Here is a 14,539-nt window from a genome sequence, read left to right on the forward strand (position 1 = left end):
AACGATCGTGAAATATCAAATGTTCCATAACCGGTTCATATACGCAATGTTAAATACAACAAGTGACACAGAGGAGACTCACTCTTACTCTATTTCTGTGGAGTAATAAAATGATGAAACAAAATCTTAAAGGTTTTCCTTAATGAGAAATAAGGGCTCATGGGTTTAATCAAAGAGCATCAAAATAACATGTGAAAGTGAAGAAATTATGACAGAAATATTTTACTATTGCAAAATATAATATAAAAAATATATATAAAAAATTATATTTTATTTTAAAATATGTATATATGATAAAAAATATTTGAGTTCCAAAAACAACTTATTTTAAGTATTTAGAAATATTTTGATATTTGATGATATACGTTCTTAACGTCTTAAAAGGAAATCATACTATATTCCTATTTTATTATTTGATTTGTATATTTTTGAAGTTAAATATGTAAAAATGACATCTTAAGGTGTATGAAGCACACATGGGCCTTAAGAAATATGACATTTTTTATGACAATTAATCGTGAAAGCCCTAAAAGAGACAATTAATCATCACACCCTAAGACAGACAATTTATCTTTATAATCGCAATTATTTGTTTGACAATTAATCGTCAGCCAAATTTCATAATTGTGACAGCCCCATGGACTCTTATTTTGAAATGCCTGTGCTCCAGCCTGCACAAGCATATGAGGTAAACAAAACATGGGACAAGTTAGGAATGGCATGCTACCAAATATAGATATGGCATAAGAAGTGAGAGTAGTATGAGTAGTATGCCATTCCAAACTCAGTCATGCACTCTTAAAATCATCTATGTTCTGCGTATTACAATATAAACACTATAAAGTAAACATTGCCATATAATACATACGAGCAGTAATCCATCAACAGTAGATCATCAGTGATCGCTTGTTAAAAATCTCCAGTATTCCAGTGATCCGGGTTTATTAAGAGACTTTTTGGTTGTACTCCAGAACCCTCCAACACTGCCCACAGGAAAAAAGTGTACTACATTATCACTGGTCATTTCTCCCGATAACAGATCCAAAGGTTCCAATAGTAGCTATCGGCACCAGTTGAGCGGCAAAACCGATATATCAGTCAACCTCTAATATTGGATAACATGTATCTATTTGTCCTGTGTTTCCTCACAGTGCCCAGTCGCCCACCTGAGAATGTTGTGACCACAGCGACCACCCCCGAAACCATCTCTCTGTCCTGGTCTGCTTTGCCAAAAGAGGCACTCAATGGCATGCTCCTGGGGTACCGGGTCATCTACTGGGCCAACCTACCCGATGGAGGTCAGAGAGGGTTATGACTTTTTCAGCTTATGTGGAGATTTTATGCATTTATATATTATGTGGCCCACAGATGTCAACCCACCACAGCAAATGAATTTTTAAAAGTTCAAATATTTTATGTAGTCTCTCAAATAATATGAAATCAGTTGTCAAAAAGCATAATTATTATACATTTTATTTATTAAATTAACTGAATGCTGATTCATATAGTTTTAGTGAGTATTTAGTATAAGTATTAAGTATTTCAATATTAGCTAAATCCACAGAAATGTATGTCTGTCAAATGTCTTCAAACTTTTATTCATATTTATTTATATTTGAATGTGCACGAAATATGACATGTTAAAACATCATATAGTGTTTTTAATGACTCAAGTGTTATATGGAATTTAATAACTGGAAGTTACAATTCAGTGGTATTTGTACTTCAGACCACTAGGAGACACTGTGGCTTTGTTTTACAGAGGACAGGAAGTGAAGGAACAGGGACCAGTAGTTTTTGAGTGAGAATTGATGAAACATACTGTGCTGAAATGCTGTCTTATCCTGTATTATTTTCTACATTCCTAGAGCATATAAACATTTGATTATGTCAGAGGGAATCACTCTGAGCAAACAATTTCTCCATAAATTGGTCATGCCAAAGGCATACACGTAAAGTTGTGAAGAAATCACATTCAGTATTTAAATTAATATTTATAACTTTTTGTATAATATTCCTGCTGTTGTCCTCATTATCAAAGCCTGTTTTACAGTTTAGTTTGAGACTTTCATAAATGTATGCATGTTTTTTTTTGTTTGTTTTTTTTTTTGTTTTTTTTTTGTTTTTTGTGACCAACAGATGCCCAACCTCCTAGTTCCTTAGACATAGGGTGTTTTTAGATTGTTTTGACTCTTTTTATGGAATTTTTTGCTTGAAATATTTGCTTGTGCTATATTTCTTGTATATACTGTACTGCCTCTGCAAAAGTACTGATTGACAGTTGTGTGCAGTGTTGTGAGTTTGTTGTATTTCTGTATTATCAAATCTCTCACTCACGTGTGTGTGTGTGTGTGTGTGTGTGTGTGTTTCAGAGCTGGGAGATATCAGGAATATCACCACCACCAAACCTTCATTAGAGCTAGAACGGCTGGAAAAATACACTAACTACAGTATCCAGGTGTTGGCCTTCACTCGGGCTGGAGATGGTGTCCGCAGTGAGCAGATTTATACACACACTAAAGAGGATGGTGAGAAAGACTTCAATTACACACGCTCATTCTCTATGTCTTTCAATTCAAAAAGGATTTTAGATATTTAAAGGTGAATTGATATTTGTCTTGATAAACCAGTTCCTGGCCCTCCGGCTGGAGTTAAAGCTGCTGCCTCCACCAGCTCTGTAGTGTTTGTGTCCTGGTTGCCTCCACTCAAGCTCAATGGAATCATCCGGAAATACACCGTCTTCTGCTCCAACCCTTACCCCACGGTAAGGCCCTTAACTGTGAATCCGTGCAACTCTACACAAACCCATACTGCCCCAAAAAAGTTCATTATTAATTATTCATAACGTTGTTGTCTTAGGATTTTCAGACACTTCAGGAAGTAATGAAATAATGATATGGCCCCAACATAGGCTACATTCAGAATAGCGTGCTAACATACTAGTCTTACTATTTCTGCAGTATACAGTAGGGGTTGCACCACTGATATATACTGTAAATAGAACTGGATTGCTAATGACTTCAAAACATTGAAGCCACTGCGCCGCCATATTGCGATGACCAAATATTCCAATGTCCTTATTGACATAATAGAATATAATTTTCATTTCAGTGAGTAAACAGCCATTCAATCACAATTTTATCCGGAGTCGGAGACGGTGAAATGGTGGCGTTATCAGCTGTCAGTCATTGAGGATCTATGGCAGTTTGGGCCTCTGTTTGGGCACACCAAGATGGCCACTCAAACACTTCAAGTGGCTTCACCTCCTGCTAGCAGTTTACCGTTGCTTCAGCGATTCAGTTCTATATATACAGTACATATCAGAGGGGTTGCACAACTACTGATTTTTAATAGTCATCTAGTCACTCCCCGGTCCGCAAAACAGCTTTCATATTACAGATTTTTCATGCTAACCGTGCTCTTTTTCATACTAAACTGCCAGTGTGAAAGCCCCAAGACATGCGTGCCAACATTGGTACGTGGAGGGGTAATTATTGGCATGCGTGCAATAGCGAGAGAGTTGACAAACCATTTGCATGACCCACAGAGCGCCAAGCACATCTCTACACTTTAAGTGGGTCGCACAAGTACAAAAGGCTCGGCTTTGCATTGTTCTCTCTGCATAGTTGAGTGGATGATAGGGGTTTGATCTCTGCTGGTTGACAGAAGTTTTTTCTCTATTTACAAAGCATACTCACAATAAACTATTGTGATCTGTCCTGAATTGCTATTCATTTCCTTTTAAATTAAGGGTTATTAATATTTTCTTATGCATTAAGACCTTTATATGGAACTTGTAATTTATATATAATATTCATTTCTAACTGGCAGGAAACTGTCACTAATGGTGGCTGGCCGAGTGAAGAGCTCAGAATTCCAAAAATTAATTGCAAGCAAATTCCTTATAAAGGCGTTAATACATAGATCCATAAGAATAAATTTATGTAATTTTTTTGAATGATAAGGCAGAATGTGGGGCTCTTTAACACAATAGTGGCAGGCTAGACTGACTAACTGGTATGAGTGGCAGTTTTCTGCCAGTTCGGTAATTCGACTGCTGTATGACAAGTAAATTCCATAAAAGCATTAATGCACAAAAATAGATCCATAAGAATACATTTATGTAATTTCTTAAGAGTAAGAGTGCACAAAGAGGGCAAAATTCTGAGCTGATCTTTAGCAGCTGGCACTCAGCAAGCCACTGTGAGGCAGTTTTCTTCCAGTTAGGAATGAATATCGTACAAGGAGAAAATAACCTGGTAAATTGCAAGGAAGCTTCAAATAAAGGCCTTAATGTAAATAGCAATTCAATTCACAATCATTTATTGCGAGTATGCTTTGTAAATAGACTTGGAGGAAGAAAATAATCAAAGTGGCAGGTGGACTGACTCATGTGATCCATTAATGGCAGCTTCTGCCAGCCAGCGAGTGATCGAACCCCTATCATCCATTCAACTGCGCAAAGTGAACGACACAAGGCCGAACCTTTTATACTTGCGAAAACCAATTAAAATGTAGAGATGTGCTTGGTGCTCTGTGGGACTCGCATATGGTTTGTCCACTCTCTTGCGCACCAATAATTTCCCCTCCGTGTGCCACCATTGGCCTTAGGTAGCCGACTCCTGGGCTAGCCTTTTAAAATTCTCCTCAATGTCTGTGCAGTAATAAACAGTCTGTTCCCCAATCCACACCCCGTGCTAATGGTACAGCCCACAGCGCAAATTATAAGACACAAAAATGGAAAAGTAGAAAACTGGCTGCAGGTCATTTATTCACAAAATTAATACTTAAGTAACAATTTTGAAAAAAGTCAAATTGAAGAGAGGTAGAAAAGGTCAATTATCCATTTAAGAAGTAACCGGGGGAAAAAACGATTTTAACACCTATATAAAACGTCCCACTAAAGTTGCAGTTTGGTCTAGTTTTTTTTTTTCTGTATTAAAAACACATTATATTTAAGCTTTGTGACTAGTAAAAGAAAACATACCAGGTTGGTACTTTCACAACATTTTTAAAATGGTTTATTTTGGTTATATTATTCTGGTGTAGTTTCTAGGACGTTTTTAAAAGGTTGTAATGCAAAATTACCTAACTTTCAGTCAGCGCACAATATTCAAAGAACCCCCAAACGCAGGTATGTCTCTTCCCGGCCATAAGGTTTCTCCTGCTAGAGAATCATTGCCAGCAGATGGCGTGTTTGCAATGTAACAACAAATGAAGATGATAAAAGACATAAAAACGATTTTGTAACATTCACAAGTCAATGTTTTAAAAACGAAAATCGCTTTCATTTTAGTTAGTTTTGAAGCAATGCAGAACAGTTTCAGGTTAGTTTTAGTCTATATGGAAGATATAGTTGTAATTTTTTATTCCCATTTTCAAGCTTATTTTTTGTAATTTCATTTCAGTTTCAGTTAATTATAATAAACTTGGTGTTTCCTAATGAATATATATATTTTTTTCTCCCCAATTTGGAATGCCCAATTCCTAATGCACTCTAAGTCCTCATGGTGGCTTAGTGACTCGCCTCAATCCGGGTGGCGGAGGACGAATCTCAGTTGCCTTCGCGTCTGAGACCGTCAATTCGCACATCTTATCACCTGGCTTGTTTAGTGTGTTACCGCGGAGATATAGTGCGTGTGGAGGCTTCACGCTATTCTCCGCGGCATCCATGCACAACTCACCACGTGCCCCACTGAGAGCGAACCACATTATAGTGACCACAAGGAGGTTAAACCAACGTGACTCTACCCTCCCTAGCAACCGGGCCAATTTGGTTGCTTAGGAGACCTGGCTGGAGTCACTCAGCACACCTTGGATTCGAACATGCGACTTTACTCGCTGAGCTACCCAGGCCCCTCCTAATGAATTTTTGATGTTTATGTTATTCTCATGAAAACCATTTTAATTCGCCTCTACAGGTGATCAGTGAGTTCGAGGCTGCTCCTGATGTTTACTTCCGTCGTTTGACCAACTTGAATCAGAACTGGCAGTATAGCATCTGGGTGGTGGCAGTGACTGCAGCAGGTCGTGGGAATGCCAGTGAAATTATCACTGTAGAGCCTCAAGCTAAAGGTATGGACAATGATTCACCCTCTGTATAGCTCTGTATGGGTACAAAAAATTAATTCCCATCTTTTGGTATTTATTTAAAATTATAACAGCAGATTTTAGGTACAAATACATTTGTGCAGAAACCACAATTCTATGCATGTTTTTTTTTTTTTTGTGTCTTCAACAGTCATATACTGTACAGTGGCCCCAAAAAGTATTCCCCACTTTAAAAAAATATATTGTATGAACGTCACTGCATTAGATCACAAAATATGAAAACAAGTGGCTTCTGCAAACAAATGATGCTTTTCTTAGAACTAAATTGCTTTTATGAGCCCTATATTTCAGTATGTCCTAATACTGGGACTGTCTAACCACACACAGCCATACTGTACCATTATTAGGATCAGCAGTTGTTTTGTATCAGCACAAAGATACAGTAGGATTGGTTTAAAGAGCTGTTTCCTAATGGTTCCATTAGCCCCCGCTCGAATCCTGACGTTCAGTGGCACTGTGACCACACCCTGGATGAGAGACATCGTCCTTCCCTGCAAAGCTGTTGGAGATCCTCCACCAACCATCAAGTGGCTGAAGGGAAAGTATGTTCAATGAATGTATCTGGTATCTATCTATTGGATTAACATTAGTTCAGTCATGTCAACTCTCTTTAAATGTTTGACAAAGAGAGAGTACGCAAATTGATTAGATTACTTTCAGATTGTACACATTACATGCAAAGGACCTATCAGGTTGCATCATGTAGAGTTTCATGACTGAACTGAAAATCATTCATCTATAATCATCAAATTTGTTTGTAAAAGAACATTAAAAAAGTTTGTAAACTTTGATTAACAGTTTGGTAAAACAACATTTTGTATCATTTTGATCAATCTAAAATTTTGTAAAGCTCACAGAATGAGAAGTGTTAACGTCTGCCCATGAAAAGGAAGACAACTGCCAGGCCATTCCCCTGAATAAATTAGTCCTTGTTATATTTCTTATAGTTTTTAATGGTTTCTCCACAGTAATGGTACACCCGTTCCGGTTTCCATTGATGGCCGCCGCAGTGCCCACAGCAATGGCAGCTTTGTTATTCGCACAGTGAAAGCAGAAGATTCTGGGTACTACAGCTGTGTTGCCAGTAACAACTGGGGTTCAGATGAGATCATGCTTAACCTTCAAGTCCAAGGTGCATTTGATTAAATATTCAAACATACTCTGTAGTGCTGAGTGCTTTAGTATATTGGTAATTCTCAGGATTTTTTCATCATTTAATTTCAGCAGAAACCTTTTCAACTTTCATATTTTCCCACATTTGTCCCAAAGTATCAGGGCCATAACTGTCCTGCCCTATGGGATACAACTTCCAACCTCAACATTTAGATAAAGTATTACCCCCTATGCTAAATATGTGGTTACAGCCTGGAAAATTATAAATAGTTATTTATCATTACTAAGCCTAAAATACTGCATTATTTCAAACCCTGTACATATTTAAACAGTACGTTTGGAATTCATATACTTGTAAAATGGGGTTCATGTAGCTTAACTGGCAGAGCATGGTGATAGCAACAGCAAGATCATGGGTTCAATTCACAGGGAACATACAAACTGATAAAATAATTACCTTGACTGCAATTTGCTTTGAATAAAAGCGTCTGGCAAAAAAACACACACACAAAAAAAATGCCTATAAATTAATTATGCAATATATCTCATTATATTTAAAAAAAAAAAAAAATAAAAAAAAAAAATAAATCTTACTCATGACATTTCTCTTTCAAAACATGTTTTGTGCTTACCCATTTAAATTGTTACAGGGATTTATGTTAAAGGGTCAGTGCAAAAATGGATAGTAATGGCCTTAATTTGAAAATATCATTGCACCACATTATTCAGAGTCAATATTTTTGTACTTTGTGTTCATTGTGATTTTTTTTTTCCAATAACAGATTTCAAATATTGTGGTTGACACACTATTATTTTTTGTGTATACTCTCAAACCATTTTAGTACCTCCTGACCAACCACGCCTGACAGTTACAAAAACCACCACCACTTCCATCACACTGTCCTGGATCCCTGGAGATAATGGAGGAAGCTCCATCAGAGGTTGGACTGCACTCGTATTTACATTCACCTCTTTACTTTAGTCCCAGGCCTTTTCTTGGGCTTAGCCAAATTTTCCATTAAATCTCTTTGGCCCATTTAAGTGACGTAAAAAAGCTGCGTAATAATTTTGCACATCTGAATAGAGGGTGTTAGTCACTTTAAGCCTTACACTTCCTCATCAAGAATGAAATATCACTTTTACTAAGTAACTATTCAGGTTGATATTCGGGGTTTGAAATCAGAGAAATATGCTTGGAAATAATAAATGATAAGGATACTGACTTGCCTAATAATTATGCATGCATTCTTTACTGAAGTCAGCAACATAAAAACAGACCTGTCAAATACTTTTTCAGTAAAGTATTATATATATATATATATCACAAGCAATATTATTTTAATCAAGTTCAGCTTTGCATGTTAAGTGTCCTGTATGAACAATACCTATAAGTGTGAATAAATAAAGTGTGACATTTGGGGTTTATTTGTCATATTGAACACAAATGCTTAGCAGAAAAGTGGTGTTTTCTGTTTAGGGTACATTCTGCAGTATTCTGAGGATAACAGTGAAGAGTGGGGCAGTTTCTCCATCAGCCCCAGTGAGCGAGCTTACCGTTTGGAAAATCTGAAGTGTGGCACCTGGTACAAATTTACTCTGACTGCTCAGAATGCTGTTGGTCCTGGCCGTATCAGTGAGATAATTGAGGCTAAAACCCACGGGAAAGGTACACAATCAATTTTTTTTTATTTTATTTTTTTTTATACTGTTTTGTGCACAGTTTAGCATTTGTTAGTTACACTAGACAGTACACAGACTGGTGGAGTTGTGCTGTATATGACCAACCAAATATTACTCTGAGAACTTTTGCTCTTATGCAAAGATGCATCTACTCTGCACAATGGTGTCAACACAACATAAACAAAACAAAAGAATTACTGAATGCACCTTTCTAAAATAGCCAATAGTCTTTAGTTTACATCACAGCACAGCAACATCATGATTTGCTACTTGCTATTGTTAAGTGGTAAGTATAATTAAGTTGAGGGACATTGACATTTCCCTTTGGATAAATGTCTGTTAAATGACTACATTTTGTCCAATGTATTTGAGCTATAATATTAGTGTTTCTTCAACTTATGGCACTTTTAGCACTGTTGATTTATAAAAAGTAGTCTCATTAAAACATTTTTCACACACTCAATACATTTTTTTAATTTGTCATGTCACAATGTCCAATGGTGTATGTTCATGCATCACAGGAGATTTACTGTATGTCATTTCCAGCACATCTCAAATTCTAAATTGTGTTAATAGAATTATGTGGTGAAAATGACGTTGATGGAAATGCCATTGTTAATGTTTTTTTTTTGTTTTGTTTTTATGGTCAACTCTTCTGTCCTGCTAAGGCTAATTTTATATCTAACATTTTAAGTATCCTAAATGCATACAATTAAATAATATTTTTACACTGGTGTAGTTTGGTAAAATTACAGCTTGATTGCAAATGACACCCGATAAAAATACTCTCCAACAAGTAATATTTACCTTGATTATTATTTTTTTTTTTTTTTTAACCACTTGTCATCCCAAGCATACTCTTCACTGACACATTTGTTGACTTGGTAAATAAGTACACTAACTAGAAAAAATTATTTGGTGCAGAATTGTTTGGTGTGGTGGAAATTATGTATGTCACAACTGTGGGACAGTCATACTTAAAAAAATAAAAATAAAAATGATAAATCATTTTCACACAATAAATATTGATGTGGTTTATGTTTATTTCACTCTTTGTTAAGATTATCATCATTTTAAACATGTTATTTTTGTATTTTAATAATGTATTTTCATAGTTTAATAATGAAGTCTGTGTCTGGGAAAAGGCTAAAACAGTCAAATCTTTTATTGAGTTTTAAAATGTACTTTTAAAAGGCATTTGAAAAAGTACCACAAAAAATTTGATGAAGGCGTGGTAAAAACATTCTAATTCAGTTTTAAGGAGACCTTCATATAACAAAAAGTAATATGCTGAAATCCATTAGTTTGAATAAAAATCAACCCCTGGGACATGAAAGTGTCTGAAGTTTAAAAAACACTCAGAATAACTCTATCTATTTCTTCTCCACGTTCTTCAGAGCCACAGTTCGCCAAAGACCACGAGCTTTTCACAAGTGTCAACTCTACCCGTGTGGAGCTCAACCTGATTGGCTGGAACAACGGTGGCTGTCCAATCGACTCTTTCACACTGGAGTATCGGCCGGTGGACACTACGAAGTGGACCATGGTGAAGCGAGATTCCCTCACCAAGAGCCATGCTCTGTATGATCTGCAGGAGGCCACCTGGTATGAGCTGCAGATGAGGGTGGGCAACAGTGCGGGAATGGCAGAGAAGAGGGTGATGTTCGCTACTCTGAATGTGGATGGCAGTGAGTACTCGCTTGTGTTTTACCACTCGGGGTCAAACGAAATGTTGTCTCAATTAAAAGTTTAGAGGCATTTTCAAGACATGATTGAGGCTCAATGACAAATAAGGGTGTCCTAGATGAAGGGAAAAGGTAAACGTTTATTTAAATCTTGTTTAAAACCCATGTACCAAGTTCTTAGAAATGTAATCTGAACACTTCATGCATTCAGCAGTCACGGCTTGCTCAGCGCTAAAGGCCAAAATATATTTTGCGAGTCCACGTTGCTGATTGCTCCACGCACAGTATGCATGATGCAAATTTGTCATCAGCATGGCCCTAGAATTTCTTGACTCGTGCACGTGGTCCTCGGCTGTGCATGTCGTCTGCGCATGCACTGCCCAGTGACTGTACTAAAAGAGTGTCACAAAGCAGTTGTAGTGTGCATGCGTTGAATGCGTTCCTGTTCGCTCGCGGTCAGGAAAGTATACTCACAAAGGCAATGTGGTCAGCTGGAGTACTACATTTTGAAAATCCATACACTAGATTGCTGATTGCATAGTGCATAGTGTATAGTATTACATTTGGGATGCAGCTTATCTATAATAGAATATTAACAACATTTTAAAACAATTCTGCTTCATTGCAACATTAATTTGAATTTAGATATTGAAATTATAGAAGAGGTAAATTGAAGTGATTTTCTTTATAAATGGCATTTTAATGTAATATGATATTTTTTTAAATTAATTAATAGATGTAGACACAAAAATAAGCGGCATGCCATTGACCCATGAATGTGTTGCAGTTGTTTGGGATTAACTGGTAGAAAATTATATAAAATCTTTATTCATTCCCTAAACTTCTCGGTCTTCTGTTTCCAGGCACAATTGCTCCATTGCCAAAGACGGTGGACCCCAGTCAGGAGAATAGACAGGGCAACGAGGGACTGAAGATGATGGTCACAATCATCTGCATTCTGGTAGCCATCTCCATGGTCTTCATTGTTCTTCTGGTGTTGAGGAGGAGGAGGAGAGAGCAGAGACTCAAGAGGCTACGAGGTGTGCAGAAACAAACATCACAACAGAAAATACTGCAGACTTTATGTGAAGTTTATGAAATGTTTTCTTTAAATTATTTTCTTCATTTCTGGTTGAGGCATTTAGCCCAAGCAACACCAGCTCCTTTGCTGAACAGACTTTGTGAACCTTCCAAACTGGGTCCAAAATTTACATGCCACACCTGCCAGTGGTGGGTAAATTGAGAAAATCTATTAGTTATTAGTAATTGTTTTTTATTAATAAAGCATGTACGCACATTCTTTCGCTAACTGGCATTTATAAAGTGAACTGTGCTCAGCAGGCTCTGGCGTACGTACGGTTTTTATCTTCTGTGCGAAAGCAAAGTCTGATTTCTGTGTGTTCGCAAACTTTTATGATGAAATGTATGGCAAGTTTGAGATAAGTTCTAGCATCATTTGCTTGCAATTTCTACTTGCTTTGATATTGTGTTATCTGATGCAACAACATTCACACACTTCTAAGTTGGACTTATGTAGCCAGTGTATATGCCAGGGTGGAACACACATACTCTTAAACAATGTTTTGCTAGTCATATATTTCTCTTTTCTCTCAATATTAAACAGATGCAAAGAGCCTGGCGGAAATGCTAATGAGGTATCCATCAAATATGATATTGCCCTATAAATCAGTACTTTTTCATAAAGTAGCGGCTGTTATTGAATTTTTTGCATGTGTTTCTGCAGTAAAAATGCTCGTACACCAGACACCGCGAACAAACAGCAGCAGACGCTGAGAATGCACATCGATATCCCACGAGCTCAGCTACTCATCGAGGAGAGAGACACTATGGAGACAATTGGTAAGACACTCACTGGATTCCATGTCATTATATTAGTGGTGTTTACTAAGGCAAGAATAACTACAATATTACTAGAGCTGATACTAGTGTTGTCACAATACCAAAATTTCAGTAGTCGGTACAAATCCAAGTAAAAATTATCAATTCTCGATACCAATTTCCAATTAGTTAATGATATAAAAAATGTTTTTACTTAAGTAAACATTGTTTCACCTTCTCAAGTAATAATTAAAGACAAGTAAACAGTAAGTAATAAAATAAGAACAAAGAGACAAATTACAAGCAATAGAAGTAAAGCAAAAGGTACAAATTAAGAAAACAGTCCCTTAAGTTTTTAACAGCAGTATCAAATATTCAAGTAAACATTCAGAAATTAATGTTACAAAGTAATGAATTGTAACATAAATATATTTAAACTACTGGTATACTGTCTTAACTGATTATTTAAAGCTTCTAAAGTTATCCAGCCAAGAGCAGTGATTTTCTCGTTTTCTTGTTAATATTGTTTGATTAATATTAATGACACAATAGAAAGTGGCAGGTCTATTAGGCTGCATTTACACTGCAAGTCCTAATGAACAGTTCTAATATTTTGATAAAAATCTCTCTTTAGACATAACTGACTGTGTTTACATTTATACCTCGTCAAGACTGGTATTTTGAATTAATTTTGATCAAATAAAAAATAAAAATAGAAAGAAGCTGCCTGTCAGTCAAAGTGCGCAGATACCGAAATAAGTCAGTACTTAGTACTACCTGTACTGCAGTAGTTTAGTATAGTTATATCTTTTTAATTGTAGTATCGAGTTAGTATCTTGGTTTCTGACTAAAATCCTAAAAATCTGATTTGTTGAGTCGTGTGGCGCCATGCGAGCTGCGGACGTGTGAACGGTGAGCTCTGCGCACTTTGCTAGTTTTAATTCAATTTAAATTTTTGAATGAATTTTAATTCAAAATCCTCAGGCTCTGGAGACATTAAAAGACACTTACGTGCTCAAGCTGAAGCCCCTGAGCAGCAGGCCTCAGACCAGGGACTCAATTTGTTTCAGCGTCAACTGTCCAACATGTCGGTAATGCTGATGAAGGTCGTTGCTGACTTGGAGGATCTTGCTGTAATACGTCGATCGATCACTGCCATGGAGATTAAATTCACTGAGTTGGTTACAAGAGTGGCGGATGTTGAGAAACAGATTGATTATCTGGAGTCACTGGAGAGGGAATTAGCTGCTAATCCACTAGCGAAAAAGGCGGACTTGGAACGCATTTGGGAAAAGTTGGAAGACCTCGAGAATCATAACTGGTGAAACAACATCCGAATTGTTGGAATTCCTGAGCGAGCAAAGGGTCAGAATATGGTGGAATTTCTGGATGGGCTCTTTCCGAGTCTGCTCGACATAACAGGCCATAAGCTGGAAATCGAGCGAGCTCACAGGGTTCCAGCTTGGCGATCCGCTGAGGGAGACAGGCATCAATCAATTCTGGCCAAATTTCTGAGATCATCCGATAAAGATCTTGTGTTACGTGAGGCGAGGAGTAAATGAAGGCTTTCTTGGAAGAACCACAACATTTTCTTGTTCCCAGACTTTGCAAATTTGACAAGAGAAAAACGTGATCGATTCAAGGAATGCAAGAAACTCTTACATCAACAGAAGGTCACTTTTGCACTGATGATCTGTAGGCATACATGGACTGTTTGAGTTTAGAGGGACACTGGTTGGCACTGTCGTACGCGGGGTTAATGCATACGTTTTTCTTTTTTCTGTTTATTTGGTTCTGGGGGAAGTTTGGGGTTTGATTGTTGAACTAATGTTGGAATGTGGTCTTTATAATTTTGTTTTTGACACACAATCTATTTTTTCTAATATGTAAAATGTTAATATGAGTGGATTGTCTCTCTTCACGTGGAATGTGAATGGGTTGGGGCACCCCATAAAAAGAAGGAAGGTTATTTCTTTTCTTAAAGGAAAGAAATATGATATATTGTTTCTTCAAGAAATGCATCTTTCCCTGCTAGAAGCTGAAAAATTTGGGAAGATATGGGATGGGCCTGTTTTCTTTAGTGCTGGCTCAAGTAAGAGCAAGGGAGTCAT

General features: G+C 36.9%; 1 protein-coding gene across 2 annotated transcripts in view; it reads left to right on the plus strand.

The window, feature by feature from the left end:
• The window catches only part of LOC127422249 (cell adhesion molecule DSCAM-like), a 228,166-nt gene that overhangs the window by 196,284 nt on the left and 17,343 nt on the right, over positions 1–14,539 (plus strand). For both annotated transcript variants that reach the window (XM_051665620.1, XM_051665621.1), the window contains exons 18-29: positions 1,152–1,298; positions 2,373–2,528; positions 2,631–2,764; positions 5,922–6,075; positions 6,536–6,653; positions 7,080–7,243; positions 8,067–8,165; positions 8,702–8,890; positions 10,302–10,592; positions 11,453–11,629; positions 12,214–12,244; positions 12,334–12,449. In XM_051665620.1, coding sequence (XP_051521580.1) covers positions 1,152–1,298; positions 2,373–2,528; positions 2,631–2,764; positions 5,922–6,075; positions 6,536–6,653; positions 7,080–7,243; positions 8,067–8,165; positions 8,702–8,890; positions 10,302–10,592; positions 11,453–11,629; positions 12,214–12,244; positions 12,334–12,449 — 1,776 coding nt within the window. The remainder of the gene's footprint in view (positions 1–1,151; positions 1,299–2,372; positions 2,529–2,630; positions 2,765–5,921; positions 6,076–6,535; positions 6,654–7,079; positions 7,244–8,066; positions 8,166–8,701; positions 8,891–10,301; positions 10,593–11,452; positions 11,630–12,213; positions 12,245–12,333; positions 12,450–14,539) is intronic.

Source organism: Myxocyprinus asiaticus, chromosome 31 (assembly GCF_019703515.2).
Source record: "Myxocyprinus asiaticus isolate MX2 ecotype Aquarium Trade chromosome 31, UBuf_Myxa_2, whole genome shotgun sequence".
In the NCBI taxonomy this organism is placed as follows: Eukaryota; Metazoa; Chordata; class Actinopteri; order Cypriniformes; family Catostomidae; genus Myxocyprinus; species Myxocyprinus asiaticus.